Source organism: Polyodon spathula, chromosome 22 (assembly GCF_017654505.1).
Source record: "Polyodon spathula isolate WHYD16114869_AA chromosome 22, ASM1765450v1, whole genome shotgun sequence".
Lineage (NCBI taxonomy): Eukaryota > Metazoa > Chordata > Actinopteri > Acipenseriformes > Polyodontidae > Polyodon > Polyodon spathula.
In genome coordinates, this window is record NC_054555.1 from 20,760,641 (window position 1) to 20,784,487 (window position 23,847).

At 43.1% G+C, this 23,847-nt stretch overlaps 1 protein-coding gene and 2 pseudogenes across 1 annotated transcript; all 3 read right to left on the bottom strand.

Annotated features, from left to right (window-relative positions):
• Positions 1–1,360: 1,360 nt before the first annotated feature.
• On the bottom strand, positions 1,361–6,507 carry LOC121297029 (annotated as a pseudogene).
• A 1,362-nt stretch (positions 6,508–7,869) lies between these two features.
• LOC121297030 lies at positions 7,870–12,189 on the bottom strand (annotated as a pseudogene).
• Positions 12,190–16,627: 4,438 nt separating this feature from the next.
• On the bottom strand, positions 16,628–20,867 carry LOC121297031 (zona pellucida sperm-binding protein 3-like). The gene is made up of 10 exons (XM_041223043.1): positions 20,801–20,867; positions 20,086–20,270; positions 19,703–19,809; positions 19,335–19,426; positions 18,931–19,111; positions 18,380–18,488; positions 18,089–18,180; positions 17,629–17,714; positions 17,173–17,286; positions 16,628–16,833 (listed from the first exon to the last, which is right to left on the bottom strand). The coding sequence occupies exons 1-10, from the start codon at positions 20,865–20,867 to the stop codon at positions 16,628–16,630; spliced, it is 1,239 nt and encodes a 412-aa protein (XP_041078977.1).
• Positions 20,868–23,847: the final 2,980 nt, after the last annotated feature.

A 23,847-nucleotide genomic window follows, 5' to 3' on the forward strand; every position in this document is an offset into this window, starting at 1 on the left:
ACCCAGCAAATCACAAAATGTGTTTGGGGCAGTTCATCTGTGTGTGAAGATATTACACCAAAAACAGAAGTCTCAAAAATGCTCCAAAATATGAATTCACTGTGCTTCCCTGCAGGAAGGAACTAATCCAGATGGATATTGTGACAGTAGAGCTCTGATCAATGGGGATTCAAACCCAGCTTCATACTAATGAGCGGGATGCATTTCTACACTTCCATCCTTCCAGAAAAAAAAAAAAAAAATTCTGTGAACAATGCTAGAGTTAAATACCAATATATAAATTTGGCAGAAAAATTTAGTGATTTTGTTCTGACCACTGACAGAGTCCCTGCATGCAGGATCCAGGAGATATTTCACAATGGCAACATGCACAGCTAAAACCACTTCCTAGGGGGGAAAAAAAAAAAACCCACACACACCATTTTGCCTCCAAGTTACAGCCAAACAATGATGCATTTATCATGGTAGTTTCACTTTTAATGGAACTACCATCACTATTTTTGCAGAGCATAAGAACAGGACCCTGACTTTGTTGCCAACATGTTATCAACAGCCATGCAGTGTGGGGAGGCAGTATACAAGGCTTGTATTACTACAAGCCAAGGGAGGCAAGGAGGAGATTGTATACTGCACAGATACAGTACATAAAGAAGCCTGAAGCTCTGGAAAGAATCCATGGAAAAGCAGCCAGGTTAAAGAATTAAATTTGATTTTAGCCTAGAACAAAGAAAGGTTGAGAGAAACTTAAGTTCTTAATCCTTGGGGGGGGGGGGATATTTAAGAGACCAGAGGATGCTGATGAAAGTGGGCTAGGACAGAAAGGAGATTGGAATGCATCACAACTTGTAGCAAAAAAAATAAAATAAACAGCCCAGAGGTTCTTTATGCAGATGTTTTATTTCTTAACATACAAAACAAAATCAGAATTACCTTTTTGGCAAGCTGCTGGAAGCTGTGCCAAATGCAGTGTGCATTCCATCAATGGGGGCAGGAATGAGGAGCTCCCTGCTAGACTTGGAGCAGAGTCTGGGATGACGCCACACACGCACGTAATAGTCCAGAGACAGGGCTCCCAGGAGAGCCATCAGGAGCAGGGGAGCAGCCAGGACAGGACAGAACCTGCTGGGACTCTGGGTGAGGAGGAATTGGTTAGGAACAGGAAGGGTTTCCATACGCTCAGTGCTCAGTAGCCAGTTCAATAAGGGTGTCTTACTTTAGGACCTGCAGGAAATCAAACTTGGGACATTGCACTCCCCTACCGACCACGTCCATTTGTTTAGTCACTGTTTTGTGGCAACTGTAGTTCTATGCTGTGGGGGGAACCTTTACTGTAAAAGGTTAAGTCTGGTTTGAATGACAATTAGACAAGGAAGCCAAGTGCAAACTGGATTGGTGACTGCAGGCTGAACCAGTGACAGAGCAGGGCTCCTTTGGTTGAATTCCAGGCTTCCAGGAGCTTCCAGCTGGAACATAAGAGCAGGACACTGAACCCAGGGACACAGCAATAGATTTCTGCTCAATAGAGCAATATAATTAAGTTGTCCCCCTCATGACATACAAAACACCAGATGGACAAGTAAAAACGGAAAAGTGAACTATGCATGTGCAAAAGGTTCCACAATAGCTCCCTAGGAACTTGCACACACCTCGATATCCCAGTTACCAGGGAGAGGGAAGAAGCATTTCAAGTAAAACATCCATACAACTAAGGAGCCACAGAACCAATTGTGCAGATTAAGAAACTAGTCCTGGGTCACTAGACCGCACAGCCCTGCACTCCTTGTACAGAGAGCAGCCTCAACAGGGTCCAGTCCTTACCTCCTGGTTCTTTGGTTGACTGAACAGGCTTTCTTGGTGGGGTCATTGAGCTGGGCAGGGTCCCAAGCCAGCAACCAGCAATGTATGTAGACCTAGGAATTTGACAAAAAGGAATACTTTAATAAAGCAAAATTTGCTCTAGATTATAACATCAAATGAATTTACAAAAGGTTAATACACATTATGACCACAGCATCAGATACTCACCAAGAAAATACATTATCTAAACAAGTATAGAATATTGGTAAGTAGCTGCCCTGATCCCTCTAACACAATGCAGATTAGCCCATCAGACACTCACATCTGTATTCAGTTGTGTAAACCTGAAGGCTTGGACAACCAGACAGATCTCAGAGGTATGGACTCTGAGCAGAAACCTGGAGTTACCAGCCTGTCTATCTACAAAGCATGTGCAGAGAGAGAGAGCACAGAGCCGGGGGGAGGCACTTGCCAGGACTGGGGGACTGCAGACAACAACCAGAAGGAAGTGAACAAGACTTCCTGTGCTCCAGTGAGTCTTGCTGTACAAAATTACATTCCAACCCTTCATGTCATGTGCATAATGGGAAAGTTTTAACCTTAAAATAAAGGCGGGTTTCACAGACCTTCGTTAAAACCAATCATGGAGTCAAACTACTAATTAGGAGGCTGTGAACTGGCCCATCCAAGTCACAATGTGCATTCCTACTAATGTCAGTTTTAATTCAACTGAGATTTTGCCATGTTCAGAAAGCTAACCATTCAACACCCCAAACTACATCCAAGCAGGACTACTGTGCTCTCAAGTGCTAAACATTCAGTTTTAAACTCTGCCTTTACTATACAGCTTGCAAAGAATATCTAGGTCTGGCTCAAAGGGCTCAGCGCTGGAGTGCTGGCAGCAACACACGCTTCTATGTAGACCATCAGTGGCATGTGGAATTGCTGCTTCACTGCAGCCGCGATGTTGATGGGGGACCCCAGGAAGAACAGACTGGAGGTGCGTGAGGCTGAGAAGTCAGAGACACGAAGGAGGGGAACATGAGAATAACAACCCAATCAACTCATCTCACTAACCAGAACAGAGCAGCATTGACCAGCACCAGAGGAATTAACCAAAATATTTTCTATTTGACTGGAGGAAGTGACCCAATGAGCACCACTGGCTGGTTCCCCTGCCAGGTTAGGGTTTCACTGGACACCTTTCTAAACCAATAAACTGAGTGTACTTTGCAAGACAGCAAACTCACCATTCACAATCCCCATTGTAAACTCCAGCTTCCCAAACTCAGAGGCATCCCCGAGTGCAGAGTTGTATACTGGAGGAGTCGAGCCAGCAGGTCTGGAGAAGTCACAGGTAGAAAGCTTTGGTTAGAGCAGCAGCACAAAAATCCAGTTTGCATTCAGCAGAAGACACTGAAATTGAGAAACAATGTATTGGCAATAGTTAATGCAAACTTACTCTTGCTATCTTCATAGTAAGGAAGCTGGTCAAGAATTCCTAATGCAGTAAATGTCATTTGATTTTGCAGAGACTACTGTATTCAGTGCCATAAACTTAGTTTAAAATAACTCTGCCTACTAAAGCAGTAACTCCACAATTAAGTATATATAAAAAATTGACATCAACAATTCAGACTTTACAAATGTAGTATAAAAATAAAGTCCACAAACAAGATACTGTTAAGTGTCAGACATATGGTGTATGACTCAATACATAAATGCACGAACAGCCCAGAGGCTTAATATCTTTACAGGAGTTGCAGCACATTTAAGCCAAGTCCAACATTCACTTGGTATAGGTGCACACAACAGCCTGATTGAATGGAGTCTGGTAGAAGCCATTCTGGATGGGCTTCTAGGTGAGCACATTCATGTAACTGGTGACGTTGGCAGTAACCTGGGCAAGACATGGAAAAAAGAAAAACCACTGTTGAAGACAGATTTTAAACACTTGATCTGCAGTTTAAGAGTAAGTCACACCTCTAGTTAGCCTTAAGACTGGAGTTACAGCACACACTGCATGTCAAGAGCCTAAAGCCAAAACAATGCAGTTTGTTTTATAAAAAAAATAAGTGCAAATACTCAAGTCATTTCTCTTATACAGATGCCAATACAACGTTTGTATTGCTTCGTCATGTAGCTCATCCTACTGTCAATTGCATTGTTAAAAACATGCATTTTTTAGACAAGGTGTTACAACCACAATCAATATTGCATAAACCCCAGGGACGGAATGTGCTGGAGGTGCTGCGTGGCACCCCCACATGCCAAGGGAGAGATGCGGCTGAACCAGTAACTTTTCTCGTTAACTTTCGTTTATGAATGAGCATTTGCACTGCCTACCAGAAAGTCATGAATCAATATTTCAACCAATTACTATTGCCAAGTGCGCGCTGTCATTTAGTGTTTCAACCAATTAGCACTGAGCATTGCTATGTGAGGTCGACACTCACTGTTCCAACCTATCACTGACAGTATCAGTACCAAGCACGTCATGCGAGAGACAGCGTTTACTTAAATGTCCTGACCTAGTAGGTGGTTTTGCTATGATAACTGTTTAACAATGTGGGGTGGCAAAATATTAATCCAACTTCCAGAACCACATTTAAACAGTCAAGAATAAAGGATATTTAACTGTTAACATGTGTCAATATATTCCTCATAAATCATAACCTTCTTGTGTTGCTTTTTACTAGTAGCAAGAAACAGTCCACGTTCTGTATGCCACTTAATTTAATTAAACCAAAGAAATCATACTCTAAACTATCTAGTGGTTTTGTCTTGTCTTAATTCACTGTTCCCTTTTATAAAACTCTTACCGCAACAGCCCAGGCCAGAGAGGCATGATCATTTCCATTAGTAGGCTCATACTGGTACTGTATTTGGAATTTGAGTTTTTTTTTTTTTTTTTTTTTTTTTTAGTATGGGTTAAAGTAGAAAGTGACCGTTCATGTTTTTGGTAAGAACGTTCAATCGTTAAGGAAGGTAGATTAACATGGCAAGCTTACTTACGCCTGTTTTAATGGATGTATAGCCGTTTCTTGCCATGTCATGACAAACTGACACATTTGTAGCTTCCAGCAGAAAATATCTTCCATTGACCAGTGACATATAACTTAATATTTTGTATTTCTAAAATGTTCTGTATTCCAAAATGTTAAAAAATGAAAGGCGTTTATAAGAGGAAGACAGGGAGGGAAGCAATACGTTTATAAAAGGGGAGGGTGGGTGGAACTACTTGAAGATAGTATAAAAACAAAATCTAAACAAACCAATTTACAACGATATTGACGTCAATCTTTCACTCTAAAGAATTACCCATATAAGAAACGCGACTAGCAAGACTGGAAACAGGTTCATTGCTTGTATCCCGGTCGTGCAATTTTAAATAGCGCCCCTTTCAAATACATACAATTAATAGTTCAAGTCGTTTCTTTGTTAATTCTATATTTTGTTTGTTGATTTTAACAAGCCGTACGTATCCAGACAGGACACACTGCATTTTACGAAATCAGCAGTGTGTAGTGTAGTCACTATCCTCCTCACAGTGAGAGGAAAACCACCAGTTCCCATTATGGAATGTAGAACTACAAAATATTTGAGCTCAATTTAATCCAGCCCATGACTAAACGATGCTAATTACAGCTTTTTTTTTTTTTTTTTTTTTTTTTTTTTTTTTTTAAAAAAGGACATGTAGAGTGAACATAGGCCTAAATGTAAAAAGCTACCAACCCTATATTAATAATAAGTAACAGCTGCTACCAAATGCCATTCAGTAGTGCACTGCCTTTAAAATTGTAACCGTTTCCCCAATGCGTCTACACAATGAACGTACAAAAGGCGGAACTTTCCCATTTAGCATGGGTGTCTAACATGTTTTCATCTTTTACGTTAGATACCAGCACAGTTTATAATGTTTGACTATACCTATTAAACGCGTCGAATAGAACGAAAGCATTTGTGCCTTAAATTAATGCATTTTATTTTAAGACATCTAAAAAGGACAGTACATCTGACTTGCAACGTAGTTAATATGTTGTCTTGCTTTGAATCTTACATAAATATTTTTAGACTGCCGCTGTGTGCCAAGTTTAATACGGTGCAGTGCAGTTTCAGTTCGAACGTTTAAGTCAACCCTACATACAAGCCGTTAGAAGCCACTTACCATGCGCATAAAGCAGCAGTCCAGCAGGCCGTACTGGAACACCACCATGTTATTACCAGCGCTGCTGCCGGATTGAGGGCAGGTTCCCAGCAGGAGGCCACTCGGGTCCAGAGGTAATGCCGGTCGAAAGTAATCCAGCAACACCCTCACAGCCACAGAGTCCACGCCACAGGCTGTACTCACAGCTACAGCATGGGGAACAGGTTTAGAATAAAGCAGAACATAAAACTATTTTATTTTAGGTTTCATATAATGCAAGGTTTAATTTAATAACTGTATGGTCTTTAAATAGCCAAAAATGCACTACTAAGTGTTGCACAAGAAGACATCATTTTCTGGATATCAATAACACACCAAAAACATAAGGCACTAATCCCACGATAACCTACATTAGCACAAAAGCACAACGCATTTCCACAACGACACCAAATTCCAAACCAACAATTACCTACCAAACACTACTGTACAGGTGCTTCTCTAGTGACATTAATTTGACTCAATTAACACTGAACCACTGACACACGCGTGGCGGGTTGTGCCATTGCGCGGGCGCCTGTGCATATCACGCACATTCCAGATAAAAAATACTGTTATCAGTAAAAAAAAAAAATAATAAAATTGGACAGACGTTATTGCCTTGCTAACACTCCAGGTTTCGTTGCACTGGCTATGCGAGAGTTCAAATTTAAATACAACGCAACTATTTACCAACTTTAACAAATGATCTTATAGAGGCGTTTTTCAGATTGGTGAGGTGCAGTCCGGGCAGACTGACTGGAGCATCATTAGCACAGTATACACACTGCGCTCAGCTTTGTGTGGCGGCTGGTACAAAGCATAATGAACGATTATTAAAGAAAGGTGGTGGAATCACATTTATTGGTATTCTAAAATATTGTAGCATGTACGGGGGGAAGGCAGCAGCAGGGCTGGTATGTGACGTAATCACACACGACATTAGCTCCTTTCAAAGGAGCCGGCTCTTTTGCACAGCGGTATCGGCGCTATGCTTTAGTGAGAAAGGTCCTGGGGTCGCTGAGCTCCGCCCTCCACCTGTTTGTGTGTTGCCTCGCTCTGTGTGGTGCGCCTGCCTGCGTTAACAGAGATCCCTACAATATTATGTACAATTAACTCAGTTATATTCCACATTTGTACAACTGTTAACACAAATATTTTGAAATAAGTAAATAACATGGCAGTGACCTGCATTGCCCAGTCTCAGATATTCTTTGTATAATTCTGAAGGTATGTGTTTTGAGTAGTATACTGTCATTTAAATACACTATTTTGAGTCTAAAAACTATACTTATGGTATCACGAACCTTAAAAGTAGCCTGTCCAAGCAAAAGTAAAAATAATGAAATGAAAACATGTTTAAAATATTCAATGCCTTTCTACATTGAGTGATTTTGTTTTAATCTAATTCTTGTCATTTAAGAAACTGGATTACACCTGTTCATTTTTTACATTCTCCTAGCTGCTTCTGTATGTATATGCCAATGGTATTTTGTGCAATTGCCCATCTTGTCTGCTAACAAGCAAATTATAAAAATATATAAGCTTAGAAAATATGGGGTACACCCTGCAATATCTTTGACATAACCCATATGAAAAGTAAAATATTTACTATGAAAATTGCTATTTTTTCAACATGTATTGAATCTTTAAGCCAAGACTGGATTTCATTGAGTGGCATAGCAAAACCATAGAGAAATGGAGTAGCCAGGAGAACCACCCCCAAAATAGCTTAATTCAGTCCTCCTTACTGAAAACTTTTGTAGAAAGGAACACTTCCACTTGACAAAGGTTACTGCTATGACAGAAGCCCTATACTCAGTTACACAACTCAGACCAGAGAGGTTCTTTGTAGCCATTTTTATTTTGCAACACACAAGAAATCAGAATTACTGCTGTGCTGACAAGATGCTGGAAGCTGTGCCAACTGCAGTGTGCATTCCATTAATGGGGACAGGAATGAGGAGCTCCCTGCTGGACTCGGAGCAGTCTGGGATGACGCCACATGTAGTAGCCCAGAGACAGGGCTCCCAGGAGAGCCATCAGAAGCAGGGGAGCAGCCAGGACAGGTAGCCAGGCTACAGCCTGCTGGGGCTCTGGGGAGAAGGAGGTGGTGGTAAGAAACAAGGGCTCCCAGTTCAGCCATTCTCTACACAGTGCCCAGGAGTAGTTTCAATAGGAGGGTGTGTTACTTTAGGACCTGCAGGGAGCAACACTTGGGGCATGGGTGGTAGAGGTGAGCAAAGCCCCTTTGTTCCACTACTACAAACATTCAAAGTTTAGTCAGTTTCCAATGGAGAGCTTATGGTTGTGTTGTGGCCTTGAATGCTTTGGCAGAAATTGTACAATGCAAGTTAAGGAATTACATGAATGCAAGGGAGCCTGTAGTGTACAAATGAAAGTCAATACCATGCAAGCCAAGTGTACACTGGATTGGAGTCTGCAGGCTGAACTCACCCTCCAGTGACTGAGCAGGGCTCCTCTGGTGGAATTCCCAGCTTCCAGCAGACAGCTCCTCAGGAAGGATCCTCAGGGGTCCCAGCACTGCAGTGTGCATCAGCCCCTCTTCAGCTGCTCAGGAGAAAGGGAGCCTGGTTAGAAACAGGACATGCTGCTGCTTTGGAACAATGCATCATGAGGTACCAGTCACTACAACAGGTAAAAGAGGGTGCTGGATGAAAACAACCCAAGGGCCATTGAGCAAGTGGCCTCTGGTTGATCAGGAACAGTTTGATAAAATACTGAGGAACTGTACCACAGAGCATCTTTTATTGGCTGCCATCCAATTAAGTTACCCTACAAGACACCAGTGCATACTGTATATGGAAAGAACAGAATTAGTACCCGTGTCCCTCCTCTTCCTCATATTGCAGTTGGAATTACAGCAGCTGCACACAGAGCTCAGACCAGGGTTATCCAGGAGCTCCCAGCTGGAACACAAGAGCAGGACACTGAACCTAGGGACATTGCAATAGACTTCTACTTGATAGAACAGTACTATGAAGTTGGTCTATGATTTACACATGCTACACTGACACGTAAAAATGCAGGAGTGACCTATATGCTCAGAAGGTTCCACAATAGCCAGGATTGGTTTAGGACACTATAGTGCAAGTGGTTTCCTAGGGACAGGCATCCACATTATCCCCAGTTACTGGGGACAGCGAGAAAGCACAGCAAAGTCCACAAAACCAGTTGGAGATTAAGAAACAAGTCCTGGGTTACAGGACCCAACAGCCCTGCACTCCTTGTTCAGAGAGCAACCTCAGCAGAGTCCAGTCCTTACCTCCTGGTTCTCTGGTTGAATGAACAGGCTTTCTTGGTGGGGTCATTGAGCTGGGCAGGGTCCCAGGCCAGTAGCCGGCAATGGATATAGACCTAGGGAAAATAATGTATTTAAAATAAAATCTCCCACCGAGCATTTGCTTCAGATTATTGCTCTAGAACCTCCAAAATGTACTTCAGCATTACAAGTACAGCATCAGATCCTCACCAAGACAACACACCAGGGAGAGTCTTGGTAAGTAGCTGCCCTGAGCCCTCTAAAATAATGCAGCTTAGCCCATCAAATACTCACATCTGTATTCAGTTGTGTAAACCTGAAGGCCTGGACAACCAGACGGATCTCAGAGGTCTGGACTCGTGGCAGGAACCTGGAGTTACCAACCTGGCCATCTACAAAGCAGAGAGAGAGAGAGAGAGAGAGAGAGAGAGAGAGAGAGAGAGAGAGAGAGAGAGAGAGAGCACTGAACAGGGGGAGACACTTGCCAGGACTGGGGGACTGCAGAAAACCACCAGAAAGGAGCAAGCCAGCCAACCTTCCTGTAGAAATCACATTCCAGCCCTTGGTGTTATGTGCACTATACAAAGTTTGAACCAACTTTTCTCTCTTCACAGACCTCCGTTAACAGTAATTATGGACATCTGCCCTAAAGATGGATTTTGTAGTCCAACAAGTACCAATTAAGGGTCTGTAATCCTATTACAAAACTATATAAAAGAACCATGCCTTCCCAGTCTTTAGTTCAACTGAGATTACCATGTTCAAAGCTAACCATTCAACACCTCTTCCTAAAACCAAGCACAACTATTGTTCTCCCAAGTGCTAAACATTAAGCCTTTACTATATGGCTCACAATGAATATCTACCCGCGGTTGGTGATGAGCGGGTAGGTCTGGCTTGAAGGGCTCAGCGCTGGAGTGCTGGCAGCGACACACGCTTCTATGTAGACCATCAGCGGCATGTGGAATTGCTGCTTCACTGCAGCCGCGATGTTGATGGGCGACCCCAGGAAGAACAGACTGGAGGTGCGTGGAGGCTGAGAAGTCATCTGAGACAAAGGACAGGAGCATGAGAACAGCAACCCACCCAACCCATCTCACTAGCCAGGACAGAGCAGCATTGACCAGCACCAGAGGAATTAGCCAAAACATTTTCTATTTGACTGAAGGATGTGACCCAAGGAGTACCACCAGCTGCTCCTCCTGCCAGGTTAGTGTTGCACTGGACACCTTTCTAGAACAAGAAACAGTGCGCATTGCAGGACAGCAAACTCACCATTCATAATCCCCATGGTAAACTCCAGCTTCCCAAATCCAGAGGCATCCCCAAGTGCAGGGTTATATACTGGAGGAGTCCAGCCAGCAGGTCTGGAGAACACAGGTAGAAAGCTTTAGTTAGATCAGCAACAAAGTTTGTATTTAGCAGAACAGTGAGAAGAGCCTTCATAAAAAAAGAAAAACCAACCCATTGGCAATAGTTGCCTTCACAATAAGGAAGCAGGGCCAAAAACTCATGAAGTAAATCAATTTCATCATGCACAGATTACTATATTCAGTGCCAGACTGGGTATACTCCAACTGCTCTCCATTAAAAAGGCAAGAACTACAATTAGGTATAGCCGTCCAACACTCACTTGGTATAGGTGCACACAACAGCCTGATTGAATGGAGACTGGTAGAAGCCACTCTGGGTGGGCTTGTAGGTCAGCACATTCATGTAACTGGTGATGTTGGCAGTAACCTGGCCAAGACATTGAAGTCAGATTTAAAAACACTTGATCTGCAGTTCAGGGTAAGGCCCACCTCCATAGTTAGCCTTCACAAAACTGGCATCACAACACACACTGCATGTCAGCAAAAAGCATGCATTTAGTTGTAAAACTGAAAATACTGACATCATTAATGTGAGCTGCTACTACAACACTTATTGCTTAATCATGCATGTAACACATCCTAGCCAGAATGACATGCTAGATATCACAGCTGTTCCAACAGTAGCCAATATTGTATCAACCATACAGTAAACACCAAATGCAGATATTTTAAAAAGCATGTACAGGTTAACAGTGCAATTTGAGCTCAAACAATTCTTGCTTGAACCAAACATACAAGCTATAAAAAGCCACTTACCATGCGCATAAAGCGGCAGTCCAGCAGGCCGTACTGGAACACTACCATGTTATTACCGGCGCTGCTGCTGGATGGAGGGCAAGTTCCCAGCAGGAGGCCACTCGGGTCCAGAGGTAACGCTGGTCGAAAGTAATCCAGCAACACCCTCACAGCCACAGAATCCACACCACAGGCTGTACTCACAGCTACAGCAGGGGAACACATTCAAAACAAAGCATCATTGCATTTCATTTTAGATTTTATATAATACAAGGTTTATTTTTTTAATTATGAATGTACATCTACAGCAAAGTTATAAAGCACCCTATAGAGAAATAAAGCTTGTTGAACACATTAATAAAGTTAATGTAAAAAATTATCACTTTGTAGTTAATCATATTTTAAGTCAATCAAAATTAAATGTGACATCTCAAAATCCAACATTTACTACTGTACTGCCATTAGGGCTTTTGGTAGACTTTTCCAATATTAGGTAGAATAATTTGTGTTTTTTAAAATGTCTCAATCCTAGGAGATGCAAAGCTTAACCATAGCTGTACAAATACCTATAACACCACCTTGGTTACCACTCTTAAATAGCTAAACATGCACTGTTAAGTGTTGCACAAGATGCCATCATCGTTTGGATATCAGTAAAATGATTCTGTCAACAAGCCAGAATTACATTTACAGACAGCGCTACTAACAGAATGCATGAACCAGACCGACACCACGAGTAACCTTATATTACCTTCCTGCGGTGCAACAAACGCTACACAGCAAAGCGCTATCACAACACATTCCCGAACTAGCTCCATCTTGAACCAACAGTTACCTACCAAACACTGCAGTCCAGGTGACTTTGTAGTGCAATTCATTTGCACCTTTAGGCAATTAACACCGCGGTAACCACTGACACACGTGTGATGAGTTGTGACATGCCGCACATTATCATGCACATCCCAGACAATAAAAATACTCAACAGTTAACATTGTTTTAAAAATGGACAAAACGTACTACCTTGTTAATACACCACGTTGCAGATGCACCAGCTACGCGTAAATTCAAATTTAGCTTAGTTAAATGGCGTAATTATTGACTAACTTTTACAACTGACGTTATTAGAGGCTTCGCGTTTATAAGATGGTTCAGGTGCAGTCCGGGCAGACTGAGTGGAGCATCATTCATAGTGCAGTAGTATATCACACTGCGCTCAGGTTTGCGTGGAGGGTGATAGAAAAAATAATGAACGGCTATCACATGTATTGCTTTTTAATGCTAAATATTTATCAATGCATTCTAGGTATGAGCTACAATTAATCTTTCAATGTATTCCTATTCAGAATGTCTGTATTTAAGACAGGGTCCAGTATTAGAAAGACATAAATAGACCACGAGTTAAGAAAAACAGCAGTGATGTTAATGGACCTTTCCCATACATTCTTTATATGTTTCTACAGCGGCTGCAATCCACAGGGACAAGGGACTAAATGATGTTAAAAAAACAAACAAACAAAAAAACTAGTGCCTACAATTAAGCAATATATTTAATGTAAAGAAAACGTCCATTTCTTACTTTCTCATAGCTGCTTCTGTATGACCGTTATACTAACGATTCGGTCAATGGCCGACAAAATAACATTATGTCTGGTGCAGGTGGGGTCTGCATCCCGTTTTCTAAATAGCGGTAGTTCGATTCCCGCGTTCTAGTTTGAGAATATTAAACGTTTAAATCTTTCTTTCTTTCTTTCTTTCTTTCTTTCTTTCTTTCTTTCTTTCTTTCTTTCTTTCGCTTAAAAAACACCGATTAGACAAACGTGTATTGACATTTGATTTTGCGGTTTAAATAGCTATACAGTAGCTTTATATGAATAAAGCAATCACATTTAATTGTATTTCCGCAAAAACTGTAATTTCTAAATAACAATGCGAGAACATTATGAACTTTATTTCAAGCTCGCTTGAAGCTGTGTGTTTTACCACCCTGCTACATTGCTTGGGTTAACTCCCTGCATGAATAATAAATACATAACTAATAAATCAATGACGTGTCTCTCATAAATATTATTTACGGTTCCCTTTCAATTCGACGATGGTCACCAACAATATCGTCATGGGACGGTAGGTGTCACTGAGCTTTTTCTATCAAAGGTGCCGATAGTCCCCCTTCCCTTTGGTGACGTCCTCGGTCCCGCCTACCGAGGGTACATAACCGTCACGCAGGGAAGCCTCATTGTCTTTTAGCTTCTCAAGAATGTACGGTAAGACTTCTGTGCTGCATTGAGCCGTTTTGTTATTGCTTAGAAAGCGCTGCGTTGAGTTGCTGCTAGTTCCCCTGCACTTTGTGCTGAAAGCTGGCTTCGCCGCTTTTTCCGGAATCAGTAGCTCTTAATTCATAGCCTTTTTTTCTACTACTTACTATATTCAGCACCTGCTCGCTATGCGTGTCAGGCCGCTTCTCTTCTGTCTGTCGTCTTTTAGTCGACTGCCAGTAGTAAGCAGTATTATTAAGACTGTGTGTGTGTTTTTCACTGGGGTTGGGCTTGCCTTGTCCCCAGTGTCGAGCTAGCCCACCAGCCACCTGCGCAGAGGATTAGCTGCAGGGCGGCTGCTTACAGCCGGACCAGCAGTGTACTCCTCACCGAGGCTTGCCCCGTTGTTGAGGTATATACGCAGGCTGCATTGGCCTTTCACCACGTGTGTGCTCTCCCCCATTTGTACTGCTGTATTATCACTGTATACCATTTTTGTATTATTGTATTGTGTTTGCTGTGTTGTGAACAAAGTCAATCACCTGCCGCGGCTTCGGCCCTGTCAGTGCAGGCAGGCAGTGCACCAGTGCTACGCGGTACTCGGTGTGCACGGTGCCTGGTTCTGCGCGGTACTTGGTGCAGGTGTGCATTCGGTGCACATTATACCGGTGCTGTTAAGTGCGCACATTGCGCACAGCACCCGTTGCCCCTTGCTTAGTGAGAACGGGACTCGGTGCACGTGATGCGCATTATACTTGTTGCTGCACTGCACACGGTGCTTTGTGCATGCAGTGTGCACGGCGCAGTGCTTGAGTGCACGCAGTGCGCATAGTATGTAGAGTTGCACGATACTCACAGCATGTGGTGCACGGTACACGTTGCGCGCAGTGCAGTGGTACCTATACCCAGCTATAACGGGCAGGGCTGGATTTCATGCCTGTGAGGCCTGTGGGACTAACATCCCACAGGAGGACAGGCACTCCATGTGTGCACGGTGCTTAGTGCCCAACCACACCTCCTTTTCATTTTTTTTTCTTTTTCTGAGTGGAACCAGCTTTGGACCTACCTGTTCTGCAGGGTTGTTATGGCAAAATGCAACATCTCATTTCCTGTGATGTCTACTTTAATGGAAAGCTTTATGAATGAATTTATCCAAGGAAGTAGCAGACTCAAGCAGGTCTGAATTTTCTATGTTCATCATTTATCCAGTAGGTCAGCCCCGAGTGCTAGCCAACCGCCTGGAGGGTCGCACAGGGGCGTTCTTTGTCCCCCACAGTGGATCCTTCCCAACCACGCCACCCGACACTCTGGGGGGATCCCTTGGGCGCAAGCATCTGTGTCCACCCGCAGCCACTTCTCTTTGCCTACGGCGAGACAGGTGAAGAAGTCACAGCAGGCGTGGGATATTGTTGGCATGAAAGCTCAGATCACCCATATCATGGAGGTTTCGGAGAGGCAACAGGCCCCACTGGCTCTGCCCTCTCCCCCAGTGCCAACCAGAGTAGCTGTACTGCCCCCTGACCTCCCCGTGGGAGAACAGGGTGAGCGGTACAACTGAGCACTTTGTTCTGATGAGGACGCACTCTTCATTGCTGCCTTGTGGGGGGAGTCCGCTTTTCCATCGGAGGTGGAGGTCGAGGTGAAACCTGAGTTCCCATCAGACGTGGTTCTTAGTTCGGAGGTCTCCTCGATCACTAGTGTGCCACCGCTGTCAGCGTACCTGCAGGTCCCCTGGACAACAGAGGCAGAGCCCCATCACTGTCTTCCAGCTGCATGACGTGCTCCTCGGTCCCAACCCTTCCCCTCTTTCCCTGATTTTATGGAGGAGGCACACTCCTCTCCCAGCCACGGTGCCTGCGCAGTTGAGACACAGTTCTCAACTGGCCTTGCTGGAGGGGCAGAGAAGCTGGGCCTGATGGTGTTTTCCACTGTAGACTCCACCATCGCAACCTTGGTGAAGGCTGCACTGGTGGGATGTCTGCCACCGTATGTGCCCAAAGCTGCAATGCAGGGTTATGGAGACATATGTCTGTAGGGCTTACGTGGCTGGGGCCCAGAGTACCTGCTTGGCTAATACAGCCAGTATGCTGGTTGTATAGTGGGATGGGATCTTGCATGACACCCTGCTCCTTGAGCCGGTGGCCACTGAGTTGCGATTACACAGTGTAACTTTTTTTTTTGTTCCTGGGTAGTAAGTGTTATTTAATTGCTTAGCCTCAAAAGTATAGAAAATGGCTATCATTCCCCACAAACTTTGCTTTTGTGACCAGGACAGTGATATTTCAAAATATCATTATTTCCAATGGGAAAATGGGCAAATGTGTGTCTTTTCCTTCACAGTCAAAAAAAAATAAAATAATGAATCCAAGTCAACCTGTATTCATACTAAAGTAACAAAATGAATACAAAAGATTTATTAGAGAGTAGTGTGAGGTTTACAATTACTGTACAATTGTAAATCTCAAAAAACTACTCACTTCTAAATCTTTTGTAGTCATTTTTCAAATGAAACACTCAGACATCATTAGACTGCCCAAAAACCACACACATTTAAAGCAAGCCACCAGGGACAGTAGATTGGCCAGTTAACAGCCATTCCACAGTCCTGATTAAACACTCAATCAGAAGTGATGGAACAGTCTTTCAGAAGAAGAATTTTAGCAACAGCAAGTGTCTGCTTCCATTTGGCATGAAGTCCTAACTAAATAGATCATGACAGATCTCCAAATAACTTGCATAGTCTTACAAAAAAGGGGAATGCTCAAGTCAAATCTGAATCCACCATTGTGTGGCATAGCAAAACAGAGGAATGAGTAGCCAAGACCACCCCAAAAATTGAAAAAAGTTTAGCTTCAAACCTTATTGAAGAAGTTTGTAGAAAGGAACACTTCCACTTGACAAAGGTTACTGCTATGACAGAAGCCCTGTACTCAGTTACACAACTCAGACCTGAGAGGTTCTTTTTGTAGCCATTTTTATTTTGCAACATACAAGAAATCAGAATTACTGCTGTGCTGACACAATGCTCGAAACTGGTGTGTGCATTCCATCAATGGGGGCAGGAATGAGGAGCTCCCTGCTGGACTTGGAGCAGAGTCTGGGATGACGCCACACGCACATGTAGTAGCCCAGAGACAGGGTTCCCAGGACAGCCATCAGGAGAAGGGGAGCAGCCAGGACAGGCAGCCAGGCCACAGCCTGCTGGGGCTCTGGGGGACAAGGAAGGGTTTAAGAACAGGAAGGGCTCCCAGTGCAGCCATTCTCTACACAGTGCCCTGGAGTATTACATTAGGACCTGCAGGGAGCCACACTTGGGGCATGGGTGGTAGAGGTGGGCAAAGCCCCTTTGTTCCGCTACTACAAACATTCAAGTTTAGTCCATTTTCCAATTGAGAGATTATGGTTGTGTTGTGGCCTTGAATGCTTTGGCAGAAATTGTACAATGCAAGTTAAGGAAATGACTGTAAGGGAGCATATAGTGTACAAATGAAAGTCAATGCCATGCAAGCCAAGTGTACACTGGATTGGAGTCTGCAGGCTGAACTCACCCTCCAGTGACAGAGCAGGGCTCCTCTGGTGGAATTCCCAGCTTCCAGCAGACAGCTCCTCAGGAAGGATCCTCAGGGGTCCCAGCACTGCAGTGTGCGTCAGCCCCTCTTCAGCTGCTCAGGAGAAAGGGAGCCTGGTTAGAAACAGGACATGCTGCTACAATGCATCATGCAGTACCAGTTACTACAAAACAGGGCAGTTAGAGAGAGGGTGCTCTCTCTAACCACCCCCCCCCCCCCAAAAAGGGGCAAAGTTGTCTTGCCGACAGGCCATATAGCAAATGTACCAGCAAGAGCGCAAGTGGCCTCTGGCTGAGGGGGAGCAGTTCTTTCAATACTGAGGAACTGTACTACTGAGCATTTGGCTGCCATCCAAATTTTACAAGTCACTCAAACTCGAGGAACTTTCTACAACACACCAGTGCATACTGTATATAGAAAGAGCAGAATTAGTACCCGTGTCCCTCCTCCTCCTTATATTGCAGTTGGAATTGCAGCAGCTGCACACAGAGCTCAGACCAGGGTTATCCAGGAGCTCCCAGCTGGAACACAAGAGCAGGACACTGAACCCAGGGACATTGCAATAGACTTCTACTTGATAGAACAGTACTATGAAGTTGGTCCCCATGATTTACACACACTACACGGACACAAAAATGCAGGAGTGACCTATCTGCACAGAAGGTTTCACAATAGCCAGGATTTGTTTAGGACACTATAGTGCCAGGTTCCCTAGGGACATGCATCCACCTCATTATCCCAGTTACTGGGGACAGTGAGAGCACTTCAAAATTCCACAACTGTAAAGGAGGCACAGAACCAATTGTGCAGGTTAAGAAACGAGCCCTGGGTCACTGGACCCAACAGCCCTGCACTCCTTGTTCAGAGAGCAACCTCAGCAGGGTCCTGTCCTTACCTCCTGGTTCTCTGGTTGAATGAACAGGCTTTCTTGGTGGGGTCATTGAGCTGGGCAGGGTCCCAGGCCAGTAGCCGGCAATGGATATAGACCTAGGGAAAATAATGTATTTAAAATAAAATCTCCCACTGAGCATTTGCTTCAGATTATTGCTCTAGAACCTCCAAAATGTACTTCAGCATTACAAGCACAGCATCAGATCCTCACCAAGACAACACACCAGGGAGAGTCTTGGTAAGTAGCTGCCCTGAGCCCTCTAAAATAATGCAGCTTAGCCCATCAAATACTCACATCTGTATTCAGTTGTGTAAACCTGAAGGCCTGGACAACCAGACGGATCTCAGAGGTCTGGACTCGTGGCAGAAACCTGGAGTTACCAACCTGGCCATCTACAAAGCATCTGCAGGCAAAAAGAGCACTGAACAGGGGGAGGCACTCGCCAGGACTTTGACTGCAGACAACCACCAGAAGGAAGGAGTAAGGAAGACTTCCTGCACAAAGTTACATTCCAACCCTTTGTGTGCACTAGTGCAAAGTGTGAATTTTTTTAAGGCTGTCTTCAGACCCTGGTTAACACAAAATCATGGACATCTTACCTAAAGAGATTTTGAAGTCCAACAAGTACCAATTAGGTGGTGGTTAACCAACTACATAAAAAGAACTAGCCCATCCATGCCTTCCCAGCATAACCAGTCTTTAGTTCAACTGAGATTGTCATGTTTATAAAGCTGACCATTCAACACCTCTTCCTAAATCCAAGCACAACTATTGTGCTCCCAAGTACACAAAACATTCAGCCTTTAAACTCTGCCTTTACTATACAGCTTGCAATGAATATCTACCCGCGGTTGGTGATGAGCGGATAGGTCTGGCTTGAAGGACTCAGTGCTGGAGTGCTGGCAGCGACACACGCTTCTATGTAGACCATCAGCGGCATGTGGAATTGCTGCTTCACTGCAGCCGCGATGTTGATGGGCGACCCCAGGAAGAACAGACTGGAGGTGCGTGAGGCTGAGAAGTCATCTGAGACAAAGGACAGGAGCATGAGAACAGCAACCCACCCAACCCATCTCACTAGCCAGGACAGAGCAGCATTGACCAGCACCAGAGGAATTAGCCAAAACATCCGACTAGAGGAAGTGACCCAATGAGCACTACTGGCCTGGTCCACCTGCCAGGGTAGTGTTTCACTGGACACCTTTGTAAACCAATAAACTGAGTGTATATTGCAGGACAGCAAACTCACCATTCATAATCCCCATGGTAAACTCCAGCTTCCCAAATCCAGAGGCATCCCCGAGTGCAGGGTTATACACTGGAGGAGTCCAGCCAGCAGGTCTGGAGAACACAGGTAGAAAGCTTTAGAGCAGCAACACATCAAGACTGTTTACATTCAACAGTAGGCACAGCAAGAAAAGCTGTTATGAAAGTTTAACAACCTACTGGCAATAGTTGCCTTCACAATAAGGAAGCAGGTCCAGAAATCATAATGCAGCAAGTCAATTTGATTATGCACACAGATTACTGTATTCAGTGCCATAAACTGGGTTTACACCAACTGCTCTCCATTAAAAAGGCAAGAACTACAAGGAGTTATAACCATTCAATGCTCACTTGGTATAGGTGCACACAACAGCCTGATTGAACGGAGTCTGGTAGAAGCCACTCTGGGTGGGCTTGTAAGTCAGCACATTCATATAACTGGTGACGTTGGCAGTAACCTGGCAAGACATGGATGTGTTAAACTGAAAACACTTGATCTACAGTTCAAGGGCAAGGCCCATCTGTATAGTTAGCCTTTACAAGACAGGGGTCACAGCCATGAAGCACATCATAGACAGAATGACATGATAAACATCAGTTGTTCCAACAGCCATACTATATCAGCCATGCAGTGAACATCAAAAGCAGACATTTAAAACATGTACAGTTTAACAGCTCAATTTGAGCTCAAGTGATTCTTATGTGAACCCAACAAGCCATTAGAAGCCACTTACCATGCGCATAAAGCGGCAGTCCAGGAGGCCGTACTGGAACACCACCATGTTATTACCGGCGCTGCTGCTGGACGGAGGGCAGGTTCCCAGCAGGAGGCCACTTGGGTCCAGAGGCAATGCTGGTCGAAAGTAATCCAGCAACACCCTCACAGCCACCGAGTCCACGCCACAGGCTGTATTCACAGCTACAGCAGGGGAACAGGTTTAAAACAAAGCTTCGTTGCATTTTATTTCACATAATGCAAGGTTTAATTTTCCAGCTATGAACATACAGCTATGGCAAAGAGTTTTGTAGTATCCTATAGAAATAAACAAAGACTGTTGAACATTATGTTAACTTATTGACCTAAATATCACTTTAATCTTATCTTAAACCAACCAAAACATGTAACATTTTAAGAACCAACATTTAATACTATACTATCATTAGGGGTCCTGGTAGACTTCTTCAGTATTAGGTAGAAGCTCTTTTTTTTTGTTTTTAAATGTTTCAATTCTAGGTGATATAAAGCTTTTAACCATAGTTGTATAACTACCTATAAACACAACCTTGGTTGCCACTCTTTAAATAGCTAAACATGCACTACTAAATGATGCACAAGATACCATCATCGTCTGGATCAGTAAAATGATTCTATCAACACACCACAATTACAAACAGTACTACTAACAGAATACATGAACCACACTAACACCACAAGTACCCTTATATTACCTTCCTGCGGTGCAACAAACGCTACACAACAAAGCGCTATCACAACACAGTCCCGAACTAGCTCCATCTTGAACCAACAGTTACCTACCAAACACGGCAGTCCAGTTGACTTTGTAGTGCAATTCATTTGCACCTTGAGGCAATTAACACCGCGGTAACCACTGACACACGTGTGATGAGTTGTCACATGCCGCACATTATCGTGCACATCCCAGACAATAAAAATACGCAACAGTTAATATTAATGTAAAAATGGGACAAAACGTACTACCTTGTTAAAACTCTACGTTGTGGATGCACCAGCTATGCGTAAATTCAAATTTAGCTTAGTTGAATGGCATAATTATTGACTAACTTTTACAACTGACCTTATTAGAGGCTTTGCGTTTTTAAGATGTTTCAGGTGCAGTCCGGGCAGACTGGCTGGAGCATCATTCATAGTGCAGTAGTATATCACACTGCGCTCAGGTTTGTGTGGAGGGTGATAAAATAAATAATGAATGACTATTCACAAATCATCAGAAATGTGTAACGGGGTGACCCACGTCACTTTATTTAGGCACGTTTGATTATTATTTTTTTTTTTATTGTAGTATAGTCACGTTTTGATTTGTCACGTTTGATTTTAATGTTTGTTTTATTTTAACACATTTATAAAGCACGTTTATTTTGGCACGTTACTTTGGTGTAGATTTGCACATATCTCACTGGCACGTTGATGTTCTCCTGTTCTCAGCCCCTATAGGTGCTAATTGAATAATTAAGAACTTGAGCACCTGGTATAAAAGTTCCTGATTTCATTCGATCGAGAGACTGGATTTGATCGCTGTGATGTGAAGCTGGGTTTGTCTGGTGTGGACGTGGGAGCAGGAGCGTTTATGTTCGGCTGTGGGTTGGGGAGAAAAATGAAAGAAACAGCCACCGATGTTTACAGCGAGGCTCCTGCTGTGCTTCCTGTCTCACTCCGTGTGTGTTTTTTAATTGTTTCAGAAATTAGTATTTTAAAGGCATTGGTGTTTTAGAGGAGTGCTGTAGAAGAGGAGTTTTTAAAGTATTGGTTTTGTTGTTGTTTTAGTAAACCCCGTCTCCGATTGTCTCGAGCAGCATTGCACTTTATTTTTAATTACAATCGATCATGTATTGTTTATTTATTTTACTGAACAGTGCAAACACCATGCCGTGACTGTATTCTGGACTTGTCCTATTTGTTAAATGTAGTTAATCACCTGTATTTAATAAAACGTGCTGTTGTGGTTTTAGTGTATGTCCTTCTGGTATTCTGCCTGGCTGATCCCACCCCGATGGAAAAGAACCAGTGCCCCTGCCGGGTGCTACACATGTATTGATTTTTTTTAATGCTAAATACGTATAAGGTAGTCTAGGTATGAGCTACAATTAATAATTCAGTATATTCATATTCAGGATGTCTGTATTTAAGACAGGGTCCAGTATTAGAAATGCATACATAGACTTCGAGTTAAGAAAAACAGCAGTGATGTTAATTGACCTTTCCCATACATTCTTTATTAAGAAGTATACAAATGTCACCGACGTTAGGTGTCGCCGTTCCCTGATTCACTACAAATAATATTATATATATATATATATATATATATATATATATATATATATATATAATATAATTCAAAATTCAAGTTCATTTGTTGTTTTCTCATAGCTGCTTCTGTGTTACAGTAACAATTCGCGAAATTCAAGGTTATTTTGGCCTTTGGGCAACTTATTTTGGTCAAATTGCGAAATGGAAATATCAAACAAGCACAGACATAAAAGAAGAGACATCTTCGGTCTTTGAGTAAAGCGATATAATGAAATTAGTGAATGTGCTTTGAGAAAATGCACAGTTCATGAACAGGTTGTGAGGATTCAAGGTTTCGTTTCTTGCACGTGCAACAAGTTTTGTCAAACAATGAAGCGCTTCTGTGCGCGTAAGGGCGTGCGGCGCAATTCTAAATGCCACAGCAGCACGTCTTGCAAAAACAAATACAAAGACAGTGATTTGTATGTTTCTAATTTTTATTTTATTTTTAAATGAGCTGTCATTATGGTTTCTATATGTATCTAATTTGATTGAACTACTTTAATTTTCCCTGACTGTTATTATCTAAAAAATCAAAACAGTGTTTTAAAATGGGGCTCAATAGCGCAGTGCTCTCAAGATGGTTTCTTTTGAAAATGTTAATTTACCAAAGTTGTCATCAACTAAAATAGAAATATTCATGAAGGGTTTCTTTTTGTCGAGTAATTTCCGTCTTTATTCCACCGGCGCGGCGCTGTGTGGGGCAGGTGGGGTCTGCATCCCCTGTTGTCTAAAGTTCGATTACCGCGTTGTATGATTTGTGAGAATATTAAACATTTAATAAGCATACTTTCTTTTTTCTTTTGCTTACAAAACACTGATTAGACAAACGTTTATTGACATTTGGTTTTGCGATTTAAATATTGTGTATACAGTAGTCTTATAATATGAATCAAACAATCACATTTAATTGTGTTAGTTGTTTCCTCAAAAACTAAGTTCTAAATGACAATGGGAGAACATTACGAACGGTAGCTTTTTACCATAACCCTGGTTCCATGAAAAGAGAATGACAATCATTACCGAATGGGAAGAGCCTTTCTGGCCGTCAATCACTGAGCAGATATATAAAAAAAGCTGCCCTATCAGGGCCCTTCTGTGAGGGGGAAGTCTCTCCCACCTCCTGTTGAAGAGGGACGTCCTCACAGTAACACATCGCCATTTTCTTTCGAAAGCTGGTGACACGACCTCAGAGAGTAATGGTTGTCATTCTCTTTTCAGGGAACCAAGGTTATGATAATAACCTAACGTTCCCTTTCAATTAGAATGACAACCGTTACCGAATGGGAAAGCTGTACCAAAGCAGTCGTGGCTCCAGATTACCGATAGTACAGCTCCCCCGCCGATAGCGTCAGAGCCCATGTGACGCCTAAGGGCATGCTGCCTGCAACACCCTAGAGCCCAGAGAGGGTCTCGTTCGGGTTGTAACATCAAGGCGGTAAAAACGCAC